This window comes from Hyposmocoma kahamanoa, unplaced genomic scaffold, assembly GCF_003589595.1.
Source record: "Hyposmocoma kahamanoa isolate Upper Pololo Valley unplaced genomic scaffold, ASM358959v1 79, whole genome shotgun sequence".
NCBI lineage: Eukaryota > Metazoa > Arthropoda > Insecta > Lepidoptera > Cosmopterigidae > Hyposmocoma > Hyposmocoma kahamanoa.
The window spans coordinates 8,334,691-8,349,359 of NW_020653993.1; the positions used below are offsets into that span (position 1 = coordinate 8,334,691).

The 14,669-nt window shown below is 35.7% G+C and overlaps 1 protein-coding gene across 1 annotated transcript in view; it reads right to left on the minus strand.

Moving 5' to 3' along the window:
- Nucleotides 1-12,903, minus strand: part of LOC113233540 — a 38,979-nt gene extending 26,076 nt beyond the window's left edge. Inside the window, exons 1-7 of the mRNA XM_026468662.1 lie at nt 12,589-12,903; nt 11,916-11,996; nt 10,476-10,484; nt 9,115-9,180; nt 8,131-8,187; nt 7,101-7,166; nt 4,298-4,333 (exon numbers count right to left, since the gene is read on the minus strand). Coding sequence (XP_026324447.1) covers nt 4,298-4,333; nt 7,101-7,166; nt 8,131-8,187; nt 9,115-9,180; nt 10,476-10,484; nt 11,916-11,996; nt 12,589-12,903 — 630 coding nt within the window. The remainder of the gene's footprint in view (nt 1-4,297; nt 4,334-7,100; nt 7,167-8,130; nt 8,188-9,114; nt 9,181-10,475; nt 10,485-11,915; nt 11,997-12,588) is intronic.
- Nucleotides 12,904-14,669: the final 1,766 nt, after the last annotated feature.

Sequence of the window (14,669 nt, forward strand, 5' to 3'; positions counted from 1 at the left end):
AAAAAAAAAAAAAAAAAAAAAAAAAAAAAAAAAAATTACGACCAGCATAAAGATAAACTGTTTGTTAGAACAAATTTCTTATCTGTGAAAATGTTATTATTGCAATAATAATAACATCAAATTCGATTCTATTATTACATCTGAACAAATCATAGAGAGCTTATAATATGTGCATAGATAAAGCAGTTCAAGTAGTTGTACATAACTAGGCATTAAAATACTCGTGTGACGTTTTTATGAAACGCACCTGACGGCTCATTGCATAAACCCACACTTGTATTTTAATTCCTTTCATTATGTAACAATCACATAGACTGCTATAGTAATTCACTTAATACTAATATTAGAAGGATGCAAAATTGTACACAATAGACACTGCTGGATGCATACAATTCACAACAGCACTTCATGTGCGGACATGCCAGCCCACAGAACAAAGAAGTGGTTAGTTAGCGTCACACGCGTGCCAACTGTAGACATAGTTGTGCATAATTGAGCTCAGTCCGCCATTTTCAGTTTGTACGGCATGTTTGCGTCAATTTCTCGCAATTTCTCTAAAATCGAAGAAAAATGCTTTATTGTGCTGTTTTGCAGTGCAAAAATGATAGCTTATTGGTCCAGCTATATATTACCCGTGGTATTTCATATCATCGGACAGACGTATTTTAAGAAATTATCAATTTTCTGTTTATCGAAATGTTTTGTTTTGTTACAAGAAACGAAAGTAAAGCTTATATCCCTGCAATATGGTCGCTTCTTTTTTGGAGAACTAAATTAATAACTCCAATTCCTCGTCGTTCAGCAATTAACCGCTAGATGACAGCACATTGATTGAAATTTCAATATAATATCAAAATGTCGTAACTTGCAATAATAGGTATTGATGGTATTGAACTTTCAACGATATGCCAATAGGGTAAAGTTTAAATTGTATTAACAAACTTGAATTTGTTATTTCTTTTTAAATTTGAAACTACGACCAATCAATATCAAATGTGCGAGTTTTGGCGACATCGGCCTTGATAGTAATCGAGTCTTAATACATTTCCATTGTTTTTTTTCTTTCGTGAAGTTCACTATAATTAGTTAAATAACTGATATTGAGTTTTACCTCGGACATCTCGATTTGCTAAACGCTATTCTGCCTTTAATTATATTATAGAAAAAGGTTCAACAGCGGTAGAGCTCCTTGTAATTGAGGTCGTCCAGAGAAATATTACCGCCTTGCCTATTTCAGCCGCTAAACAGTAATGCTCACATTAATGCGTTCCGGTTTTGAAGAATGAGTAAGGCTGCTGCAGTTGAAATTACAGGTACTTGGGACTTGTCAAGTTATGTTACAGGGTAACTGACGCAGTGGCAGTGCTAAAGCTCTGAGTAGCACTGCAACCTGCGACTGTCATGGATAGGGGTGTCGCTTACACTCGTTCGTTTCATGACTTGGTATCAAAAAAAAAAGGTAGAAAATATTATCAAGAACCGTGCCTCGGGGCATCTAGACCAGGAAGCTTCCGTTTCCTTTTTGGAACGCTGAACTCACTATTTGACGGATGTAGCTGCCTTTTGGTTACCGGAACCGTCAAAATGACTTCTTTTTTAAAATACACGTAAAATTTGCAATAGAAATGTAAGGAATCCAGGTAAGTTTTCTTCAAGAAAAGGTTGTTAGCGCCCTTTCTCGCTCAACTCTCTTCGTATTATACATATATTTATAATATATTTACGTTATTTATTGTACATTAAATATTTTATGTGTTTAATATTTATGTAAGGGTTGGTTCTTTTATTTACTTATATAATAATAACGCACACACTCATAGCCCCGCGCTAGGGAAACCATGTATCGCTGGTGCCATGGACACACACATAGGTGAGAAATAAATGTAAACCATACAATTACTTCTTCCGGCCCGGGAGACCTCTGCGTAGCAGACCAGTATGGTAACCATTCGGTGACGGAGGCAGTTATAACTGTAAAGTTTATTCTTTTTCTCCCTCTTTCTCTCTTCCACAGTGTTGCCCGCTTATGACCTTTGTTCTCTGAGTGTAGAAGAGATTTCTTTTAGAGATAAGTCTAATTTGCTCACCTTTTCTATAATTAATTTTTCTGTTGTATTTTTTTTTTGCAATAAAATACAGTAGTGCCAAATTAATTATCTACCAGAAACAAACCGGAATTATGTGTGTGAAAAGTGATCAATAATAATCTTCAATTTAAACGTACATGATCTCACGACTAAGAAATACACATTTTCTACTTCATTAAAATCTTCTTTATATAACGTAAATCTCAAAAAATTTAACTGCTTATTTGAGCTTCAATATATTTTCCATTACATGACTATTTCTTCATAACATGACAATAACGTCCTATTATAGCATGTTAATGACTCTGTTAATATTATTAAAATTCCTTGACAATTGTTTAATATTTAAAATGTATATGACCATACTACCCTGCTAATCATAAATAACGTAATCCACATTTTTAGCGAAGTTGAATTTACAGATTTATTGTTAAGTAAAATCAGCTTAACTGACATTTTTTAAAGAAAAAGATCTTTAGGTGCAAATATCTCAAAAGTTAATAAATGTACATGAATAACTTTGATAAAATATGAAGCCTGTCGAATTATACATACGTGTACCACTTTTGGTAAACCAATATTATAGGCAAATCAATATCATTCATTAATTCATCATTCGTTCGCAATTCAACATTCAATACCGGGCTTTATACAGACAATCTATCGCGCGTGATACAGCAATCGTGAGCAATTGAGTACGTGTAAAGATGTTGGAAGAAAAAGGTAAAGACCGCGTGATTGTGGTCATCAGTCGCGCGCACAATTAGGCACTCCTGCACTCCTGTCTATCCTGCGCGATTAGCCTTTCCAATAACAATAACGAACGTTAGTTTAAAAAACTTCAAACAGGTAATCGCACATGAATGCGCGTGCAAGCTTTCCCGCGCGCAATCCAAGTTGCCTACCACAACCTTTCCAAAAACAATCTTATTTAAATGTAAGCTTAAAATAAGCTTATTACTTACTCATACTAAGCTTACTCATATTCGTACCATGACAAATTTGTCAACCAAGTAATGTATTGATAAAGTGATTGAAAGAACGAATGATTTACCAATATTGTCTATTCCTTACTAAAAATAGAAAATAAATAATAACGCACACACTCAACATAGGCCCGCACTAGGGAAACCCTGTGTCGCGGGTACCATGGACACACACATAGATAACCACAAATTACACCCAAACTCATGAGAGAAATAAATGTAGGCCATACAAATATTTCTCCAGGCCCGGGAATCGAACCTGGGACCTCTGCGTCGCAGTCCGGCATGGTAACCGTTCGGCCACGGAGGCAGTTACATATGAATTATATAAATAAAACGCTATATGAATTATATAATGCCATCTCTTTCTTTTTTAATGTTCTGAATCGTCTTATCGTAGTATGTATAATGTTTAAGTGCTTAATGTTATTTACATTCAGAGAATTTGAACTGTTAAAAAAGAAAAGTATGTAATAATAAAATCTATTAAAATTACTTTGTTTTCAATTATTTTTCCGCATTTTTATGAAGAAAACTAAATAAAACAATAGTTATAAAATAAATAGTTACATTGTGAATTCGGAATTACAGTCTAGTTTTATAATTTTACGAAATAAACGTCGCGTGTTTTTATTTAAAGAGAAATTATTTCCTGTGTACTATTAAATAAAAAAATAAATAAAATGAAGAGATTTATGTAAATAAATAAGTTCAACTTAACTTTTAATCATTATAATTAATTTGAGTCAAAATAATATTGTTTCCACTGCGTCTGAGTAACTATTTTAAGATTGCTAAATTCGACATAAGAACAATATTACTTTAATGTTAAAGTCGCGTCATAGTATGAACTAAGTGAATGAATAGTCACAAGCATCATAGTTTTAACATTATAATAAGCTCACTTTAAGCGCGTCATGGTACGAAAAGTCAATGTAAGGTTAAAGTAACATTGCTTGAAGAGGTTGTGGTAGGCATCCTGTACGCACCTGATCCCGCGCGATAAAATGACTGTGTAACCCTTTACACACTATCGCTATCGCGTCTATCTATAGCCCCCTGACTATTGATTATTCATTCATCTAAAGCTGTAGTAATCATTCAAGATTCCGTATTTGAGCCTTTTGCGAGTCGCAGATATTTGGGCGGTCATCTTGCTTAATTCTATCAACGTCCTTCAATGTTTTGAGACTCGATAATTTTATACTACTTTTGTAAACGTACCGGTTTTTCCGGAAGAACCATAAGTTGTCCCCTAATCTGCAACAATAGTATCTACTTGATTACATAGCATCATCATCACCATCACTTCAGCCGAAAGACGTCCAATACCGTACATAGGCCTCCTTCGAAGATCGCCAATTAATTTCAAGTCCAAAAGTAAACGGCTACTTTAAACATTGTGATACTAAGTAAGAATTTGGAGCCACCTGTAATTGAGGTGACTCTACCTATCCTTCAATCCGGATCACAACGGTTTGCTTTGGGTAGAAATAGGTAAGGTTGTGGAACCAACTCAGGCAGCTTCTACACAGACAGTTTCCTACCACTGGTCACCTAACACTTTATCTATATTATTACCGTAGTATAACAAGACAAGTAATGTAACTCCATACAGATGTACATAATAACGTGGCATATGTATGTGTGAACGCGAAAAGATTCGTATTTTAAGACTCCATAAATTTGTAAACATAGACATAACTAGTTCTTAGGTTTTCGCGATTGTTACACATAGGAAATGAAACTATTTTTCCGGATTTAAATCGCGTATATTTGTTTTTTCAAACAAACCGACGTTTCGGGCCCTTTACAGGTCCCATGGTCACGGTTGACAGTCAACAGTTTAAATCCGGAAAAATAGTTTCATTTCCTATAGACATAACTTACAAAAGGACTGTTTAGCTCAAAAGTTAGCCACGAAAGTGCAGAATGCCAAACAGGCATTTGCGTAATTCCGGTGTTTATAATGTCAAATCGCTACGTGTCTTCGAGCTGTATTAAAGTTTGACCGTTTTTAAACACATTTTTGCAATAAAATCACGTTTGTAATTTTTGTGATGCGTCGGTTTAGCATTTAAGCGACGATTATATCGACGCATACATTCGCAATCTCGCGGTGCACTCGTGTTGCCTAGCACGAGTCGTCTCACGCTCCTTTCATTATAGAATTGAAGTGTTCGCCCGGTGCTTAAAAAAATACATCAGATGGATGCTGATAATCAATAACTGCGAAAATGGCACCTAAATATTTTTTTGTTGTTTGTTTATTAGTAAAATGAAAACTTTTGTATTGTCGCCACAGGAATGATGAATCGTTGTGATTTATTTAATTCCCCAACAACAACAAGCACAACAGCAAAAGTTTTTATTTTATGTGTAAATTTCAGAACAAACTATCAAACATCGAGTATATAATCAGAAATAAATACGAAATAAGGGCCACCCATCACTGGCAACTCGTCAGGCAAATGGGCCTTATATCACTTTTAAATATCAACTCTCGTTTGCACTGAAATCACAAATTAGAAAGCTGAAATAGTACAGCGCCAACAACCGACCTGTGTGTCTCCGTATATTCCAAAAATATTCTGTATTTATTGAAATAAAGATAACTAAATAAATATCTCTAACGATGATGGAACAGCCATTCGGTGGTGTGGGAAAAACTCCAAAACATCTAATTACAAAACAAATGAAATCACATTTCATCGGTAACTAGATTATGTAATTTTCCAATTTTCGTCCATTATAGCAAAACTCAATAAACTGGTCGATTTGAGTGAAACAATTGACGACACCCGTCAATTGTTTCACTTTTTTATTATCTCCCGTGTCAAGTCCCATATAGTGGCGAACTAAGGGATGAATGCAGGTTTGCGCACTTTCCGGTAACCGATTTCAATAAAACTTGGTAATTATATGTAATTCCAGGTACATTTGAGGTCGGTTTTTTTAGTACTCTGTACTGAGACTATCGAGATACCAATCCACAAAGCTGATATAAAAATATCAATATGTAAGTGCTGCATTTGACAAAAGTTATTTCAACATAGCACGAGAATACAGGGACGAATACATTATTTAACCGACTTTAAAAAAAGGAGGATGTTATTTTTTTATATTTATGTTATACGACACCTCGGCATTTGTGAACCGATTTTGATGAGTCTTTTTTGTTGGAAAGAAGGTGTCTCAGAAGTGGTACTATTTAAGTTTAAAGAAACTGTTCTACCTCTAAGGGTGGCAAGCTAGGGGATGAATTACTTTTGAGGTCAGTTTTTTAGTAGTCTGTACTGAGATTATTTTCAAATTATATTTACAACCTGTAGGTACAACTAAAATCATGATGTGACAACCCTTCGCCCCGAGAGACGTGTAGGCATTAACACGCCGAACAGGCAGGAGTTGCCCTATTTCTCTTGTTATACCACGGAAAAGGAACGTTTATTGGTCGATTGAGTTTCCCTTTTCTCCAGATCCCGCAAATCACGGGAGAGGCGCACTTAAAGTACTCTTTTTAAAGTAACAAAATTTTGATGACATCGTCGGCTAGGTATTTACTAACTGCAACAAACAACTACAACATGAAGCCATTTATACATCCCACCGAAGTCCGCTCAGGCGAGGATTTTTAGGACATAGTCCGCCACGCTGATCCAATGTGGGTTGGGAGCTTCACACGGTCTCCTAAGGTTGTGAACCTTCTTCGACGTGCAGGTCTCATAACGATGTTTTACTTTACCGAAAAACTCATGAGAGGCGGATGGCCAAACTATTAGACTGCCACGACACATTGCTTGGTTAAATAACATACATACGAATACTACATTAGCAATTACATATCAATATAGGTGACGATACATTAGTAGGAGCACGAGCACATATTTATCTTTTTGGTCCTGCCAGTCGGAGCATAAGGACTTATTATTAGGAAACGCGGAATTAAACAATACATGGTAACGAGAAATACAGTCTTGGATGTTATATCTGCCATAATATGTATGGCGGTTGATTTAATACACACCGGCACTACTTCGGCTTCATTCGGATATTGAGGTGGAAAATGACCTCGATTATCATAAGCTGCACCCTGCGACAGAAATGTCAATTTATGTACGTTACTTGAAACTAAAAGTGAAACTAGAATATAATCATCCGCTGATGTACAAAAGTTGCTAACAATTACACAATTTCAGTAATATCCAGAATGTAGGAGGCTTCATCTCGTAACACTCGAAATTCGTCGTAATACTGGTGACTTCAAGTTTTTATTAAAAATAGCATCGGGCTCTATTGACTGTCCGGAATCCCTATCACTATTCTCACTGAGAGTTCCCTCTAAATATCTTAGAAACAATTCACATTTGGTTCTTAACCTTGGCCCGAGCTATGTACAGACAAAACGAGTTTGTGTGGCATGAATACTTTTGATTTGGATCTTTTCACTGAGTAAGCTCTTCTTCTTCTTCACAATTACCGCTTACAATTACCGCTCAGGGTCCTAAGTCTGCTAATTTTATTAAAACCACTGATCATTGTAATTCCATTAACGCTCCACTAAAATTACAATGCAATTACGATACTATTGAAATTGTTCGTATTAATCTAACGTATACACTCAAGCGCCCAGCGACCGCCCAGTCGCTACGCTTTCACGTATATTAATGGCGAATGTGAATTCTATTCACTAGCCAACAATATTTAAATTCATTGGAATAATACAACGCCGCGCACCCGCCGCCTAGATTAAAGACAAACCAACCTTAAAAAACTAAATAAATAGAACGTATTTTGCTATGACAGTTAGATGCACGCGGTCGATGCGCAGCGGCCACACGGCGACCGCGGGGCGTGAGCGCGATGAAATTATTGTCAAATAAACGTGCTCTAAATATCGTGAAGTAATAAATGCCACCTTGTATTTATGGAATTAGAATTACAATTTTTTGAACTAACGTGACTTACCTTGTAAACGAAAAGTTAATTACAACTTCCTTTAAACCCTTAATAAAATGTTTTAGTTCTATTGTCTGGGCAATAAAACTAATACTTACATAGGGGTTTTCTGGATCAAAATTCGGATACTTTTGTTTCATTTTGTATAGAAAGTCCTAAATAAACAAAAAATTAAATAAATTATTTTTATTCTTATAGAAATATAATTATAAAGCTGTAATTGAAATTATTTACAGTATTTACTATGGTACAAGGTTAAGAGTACATAAAGCTTGATACTTAGGATTTAAATTCAACTCTATACCGCATGCGATAAAAATTATATATTTGTATTATTTAGTTTTTAAAACAAAATGGAAGAATCTTGTTCAGTAGCCATGTTCCTTTCAATTTCGGCTGGCGAATACGCCAGCCCAGTCTGGAGTCGTTCAGCACACACGCACCTAGTGAATACAGCACTAAATGACACATATCGAATTATTACTGGCTGTCTGAAACCAACCCCTGTAAGTATGCTGTACCCGTTGGCTGGTGTTGCCCCATCGGACGTCCGTAGAGACGTTGCTAGCTCCCTGGAACTCTTAAAAAAAGAGACTGACCCGCGATACCCATTACACCATCACATGCCGGTAATCCAGAGGCTAAAGAGTCGCCATAGCTTCATTAAAGAAGTATAACCTCTGGTCGGGGACACTAAGCAGGCCCGAATAAGTCTCTGGAAAAGAGATGCCCCACGGCCTCACTCATCCCGCTGTCGGAACACCTCCTGGGCAAGATCTACCTCGGCAAACTTGGAAGTCCCTAAATAGGCTGCGGACCCAAGTCGGCCTAAGCAAGGTGTGCTTGCTTGGTTGGGTTACAGCTCGGAGAGCGCATGTCCGCACATCTTTTGTCCTGCCGTGCGTGTCCCTAAACCTGCACATGCGAAGGCCTGTACAACGCCGCTGATAATGCTATCTCACTCGCTAAGTACTGGTCCTCACAAATATAAACGTCAGAGACGACACGCCAAGAAGAAGAGTAGCCATGTTTAATGTTGTCTACTGAGAACGGGCGATGAGACAAAATGACTTGTTACTTACATACAAATAGCCAGTACCTGAGCGACGGCCGGCGGGATAGGGGTTGTAAAACGGCTGAGCGTCAGCCTAGAATAAAATTAAATAAGCAAGGAGTTAGGTCACCTTCAAATTAGACGCTTGTAAGAGCGCTGCACTGGCGCGGCTGTGGTGCGGCCACGGAAGAATAAAGCAATGGAAGCGCCTTAAGCCTCTATTACAAAACACATTCATCATTTGAAACACAATGATAATATCTTGATAATGAAAGATCGTAGTTTGAAATATAAATTTTGGATTGTTAATATAATTTAAACTTTACCCTGTTGGCATGTCGTTGAAAGTGCAATACCATCAATATCTATTATTGCCAGCTACGACGGTTTTATTCTATATTGAAATTTCAATCATGGTGCCATCTAGCGGTTCACAGGTAAACGACAACGAATTCATTCGGATATTTACTTAGTTCTCCAAATAAAAAGCGGCATTTTTCCACGATTTTCGAGGTTTTGCGGGAGATAATTGACATGATGCACCATAACGTACAAAGCGAAAATGGCAGACTGAGCTCAAAATTTGCAAAACTCCTCGAACTGTTTGCACGCGTGCCACACAAACAAAGCACTTCTATTGTAGGTATTTATTGTTCTGTGGACGCGGCAGCCGTCTGTAATTTCCAGTTCACTAATTGTAACCGCAAAAGTAGCGCAACCGCTCACAACTGTGGCTCTGCAACTACGCCTCTAAATATTGTATGAAAATTGTAAAAATATTATAAAAACAGCGCCACAGAGGTAGTACTGTAGCGCTTTTATACGCATCTAATTTGAAGGCGCCAGCATTTCCATTTTCAAATTTCAATTGCGTATCACTTTATCGTAATTTCGTGTATTTAGAATACACAGTGACTGCCAGAATCATTGACTTACAATTATATGGACGTCGGGTCCGCGCTAAAAAGTGTCCGCACTTGTAAGGCGCTAAAATCGTATACAGAGCGCCAAACTCCGCTTTAGTCTTCATTTGTTCTACTGACAGCGCGATACTGCGATGACATTACAATTTAAATTTCGAATAGGTTGACTTGGGACATTTTTTTCGTGGTTTTTGTATTAGACCCGTCGTCCATTTATTTGTAAGTCAATGGCCAGAATGTAAATTTTATTTATTCCACTTATCATAATATTATACTTCATGGATTCAGAATTTATTTATAAAATACAAATGGCTATTACTATAGTAGTAATTGGGTGAAATTGAAAGTAAAAATGCAGGTAGCATTTCCCCTTTGCGTGATTATTCCAATACATACATAGCTTTTGACAGAAAGATTTTAACACATTTAATACATTTAAAAAATATTACGTATTTGAAACACTTACATAAGGATTCTGTGGAATTGTACAATGAAATTGAAATATTTTTAACATAGACTTAAATCTTTCAAACTAATAGTCGTCCAGTAATTGCTTATTTCCTGTTCTATGCGATTCTCAAATTAGGTCACAGTATTTTAAAATAGTTTGCAAAGTTCACATTGGCCGACATCGTGTAACGATGCTAATTAATCTGTCACCATCTCGACATTTTTTTAAGTTAAATTCCAATTTGTTTATATATAAAGGCTTGTGGTCAAGCCATAGCGAAATAAGAATAAAGACTCGGTCCACATAATTTAGCGTAAAAAGAGAAAAAGAAGTGCCGCGGCACGCTTGCTCGGCTCGTGCTGCTTTTTCATCTTCTAACCTACTGAATGATAACCACAACCATAAAACCTATGTAAATAACGTTTCTTTTATCATCACCATCATTATCAATTTTGCCAAAATAAAATTTCAGCATTCTAAACTACACTTCCGGACACGTAAGTCGAGCCACCTTGCATTTTCAGATTAATTGGCATAAGCTTAAACAATGTTTGATTGATCGAAAACTACTAAGCTGTTTTGAAATTGGTATACTAAACGTCATTTCCATGAGTCCTTCTTGAAAATTTGAATTTATAAAACCGGGAAAAACTGTTTTCTTCAGTGATAATAATACTTTTGTATTCAGCCTTTTAACAATAAAAATGCAAGTTGGCTCGATTTACGTGTCCGGGAGTATATATTAAGGAAAACAATTCTCCCTCCGCACCTCTCACTTTTAAATTACTCTCCTAGTATCGAACAGACAAGTACCATGGCGAGTCGGGTTTAAACTTATTATTTATGTAAAGTGTTAGTATTCCACGTAAAAATGATCTAAATTGATAATATATGAAATGATTATTATATAATATAAGCTTTATATGAAAAAAAATTATAAAATGTGAATGTTATATCAAACAAGAATTATTCATATAATTCTTGTGGAAGTGAAATTGGTCCAAATAAAAATTATGTTAAATGTACGGTGTTTGTTTTGAAATTAGTTTATTGTTTTATGTTGAGTGTGTGCGTTTTTTATTTATTTATTTAATTTTCGTATAAGTGAGGCGCACCCGATTTATAAGCACGTCCTCTTGTTTCCAGAATTTTGTTTGGAGTGATGTCGAATAGAAGTAATGTAAAAATAGTGTATTAAAAGGTAATTCGAGAACGAGTCAAGTGGGATGACGATGATGGAGGTCAGCATCTTTGCAGGACTAACATTTAATTGACTGAAATTGGGTTTCCGGTACGGAGTGTCCAAAATGTTCCGCAACAGTGTGTCCAAAATTCTCCGCGACAGTGTGTCCAAAATGCTCCACTACAACATGCCCAAAATGTTAGCAGTGTACTTCCTTCCTATTCTAATACGTTGGATAACGTAGCCCCTTGGCTACTCCCTTTTCAACTTACATTTTCCCATCGTCGAAATATTTTCGCGTAGTCATCATGTCTCATTTTGTGCGCTTTAGAAGATTGCCCAGATGACAAATCCTATAAAATAATAATGCACGCAAACCCGAAATATGATTTTTAAAATTAGAAATCAAGAAGCGTAATCAGAAACAAAAAAAATACTATTCGTCTTTGAAATGACAACACTACAATTGACTATTAATATAAATTTTATCTTTAGAAGTTCTTTCTTTTAAAATAATTTAAAACAATGGTAAAAAAATAAAGACTAATTGCCACTAACTCAGCTGCACGGGGAGGGTTAAAATCTGACATAACTTTTGCTGAGAACTAAAGACTTATTCTTAATATACGTTCAAAACAAAAGCATTTCTCATCATCAAAACTTTTGTCTGTGTCTTGAGAGTTCAAATTCGTACAAAATAAATTTGAAATTGCAAGTAATCTTTTGTTCCTTTTTAAAATTTAATTACTGAATAAATTTGTTTTATCGAATTTCAACTCACTGGTGCAAGCTTATACACAAAGTTTGAAATATGTTAGACGAATTTCCGGAAGTCAAAGATTCAATAATAGATTTTTTATCTTAATGTTGCCATTTCCGGGCAAAGAGGTTTGGAACATTTTCGAAATATTTTTCTATCTCTTAGTATTCTTTCTTCAATCTTACCATTACAGAACCAGATTGTTGGGCCCTTGGAGCCCATACTGCTGCTTGTCCATTTTGAGCGGTTTGACCCCAATTTCCATTTTGTCTCCATTGCATTTGTCCAGCTCCTTGCCCATTTTGTGCTGATTGACCCCACGAGGCCGTTTGTCTGTTTTGAGGTGATTGTCCCCATGATCCCATTTGTCTCATTCCTGTTTGTCCGCGTTGGACGGGTTGTTGCCATGATCCCATTTGCGTCAATGCTGCTTGTCCACTTTGACCGGTTTGTCGCCATGCAGTAAGTGCTCCTGGCGCAGTTTGTTCCCATTGTGCCATTTGGTTAGGTACTGCTTGTCCAGCTGAACGCCTTGAAATCTCTGTTTTGTGCTTGTCCATTGTCAAGTCAGTGCTTTGATTAGCAAGTGTTGTTCCGTTCGACCATGGTGAATTCAGTTTAGGGTGATGTAAGGTATCCTAAAATTACAATTTTGCAATACATTACAAATACTATAAACCTTGTAATTTATATTAATAAAAAAGATATATTTGACATTTAAAAAGAACCTATACCTATGTAGCTTGGTTCTCGTAAGAAAGAGGTATATATTATTTCTCTGTACTGCAATAAAAAAGCATTTCTTTGTTAGGCGCCGAAAACTTGTCATGAAGGTTAGTTTCAATTAGTGTTGGATCATGGAAAACGTCCATTTTCAAGAAATAATGTTTGTAATAAAAATAAAAAAAATCCGGACATTTACTTTTAATTTTCCACATGTGACGTTGACACCTGTCAAAAATTGAAGTTACTGAACGAATGGAGCCATTAAAAAGGTTTTTTTCGCTGTTGTACAATCATTTTATTTCTCGTTTTTCTCTAAACAACTTTTAGCTGTACAAGTTTATTTTATAATTCACACCAAATAATATTTTTAAAGATATTTCTGAACGAAGAACATAATATGAGCCTTCGAAATTATATTTTTCCATTTTTTTGGGAATTTTTTATTTTTTTTAATTTACAAAAATTTACACTAAGTATTTGAAATATTTCGAAAAATAAACCAACAATAGTTTTAATTAAAACAAAATGTTTCGCTGTAGAACCACATTGTTACTTATTCCCTTCTGAAGAAATACAGATTACCGTTCATTAAAGATACTCGTATTATAATCTGGATCTGGACTAACTTTAAATCTTGAAAGATTCGTACCTGATCTTACAGCATACCACTTGTATCTTGCTCCTTTTTATCAAATCAATACTTACTTGATCTTTCCCATCTCGACATACCAACGCGTTCGTTGGATTCGAACCCAGATCTAGTTTCTCTGGTTTGTTTTGTTTCCCTTGAGATGTTGCTTCCCCTGGTGATTTAGATTCCACTCTTTCAGTCTGAGCTACAGGATCTCTTGAATCCTCAAATACATGAGTGGGAGTAAATGTCGTTAAATTCCATTTCAAATCTTGATTAGCAAACTGTGTACTATTCTGAAATAGTAGTCGTAATTTAATAATGAAAACGAAATCTTATTTCGTCGCCTTACTGTCTCAAACACGTATATTCAAGCACAAAGTTACTGAAATGCAAAAAATTGATTGTATATCATTGACTTACAATTATATGGTCCGCGCTAAAAAGTGTCCGAACATATAGGGCGTTAAAATCGAATACAGAGCGTAATTCACGCTTTAGTCTTCGTTTGTACGACTGACAGCGAAGCAAGCAAAATTAGACAGTACTGCGATGGTATTACAATTTAAATTCAACGTTTTAGCTTTTTCATATTCCTTTACATGTCACTACGTTTAAATAGGTTAACTTGGGACATTTTTTTCGTGGTTTTTGTATTAGACCCGTCGTCCATTTATTTCTAAGTCAATGTTGTATATACAAATTTTACAGACTGATTACACATCACATTTCCCTCATATTCACACACTGACTTTTACCTATTCTTAAAGTAAGCATCCAAATTAACACTCTTGATAATAAATTTAAAATAAATAGAAAGCTTTGCCATCTTCTGCATAATCACTCTTTATAAAATACGAGTTTGAGAAACTAAGACATCGATTTTATATTTCGCAACCACGGTGTAAT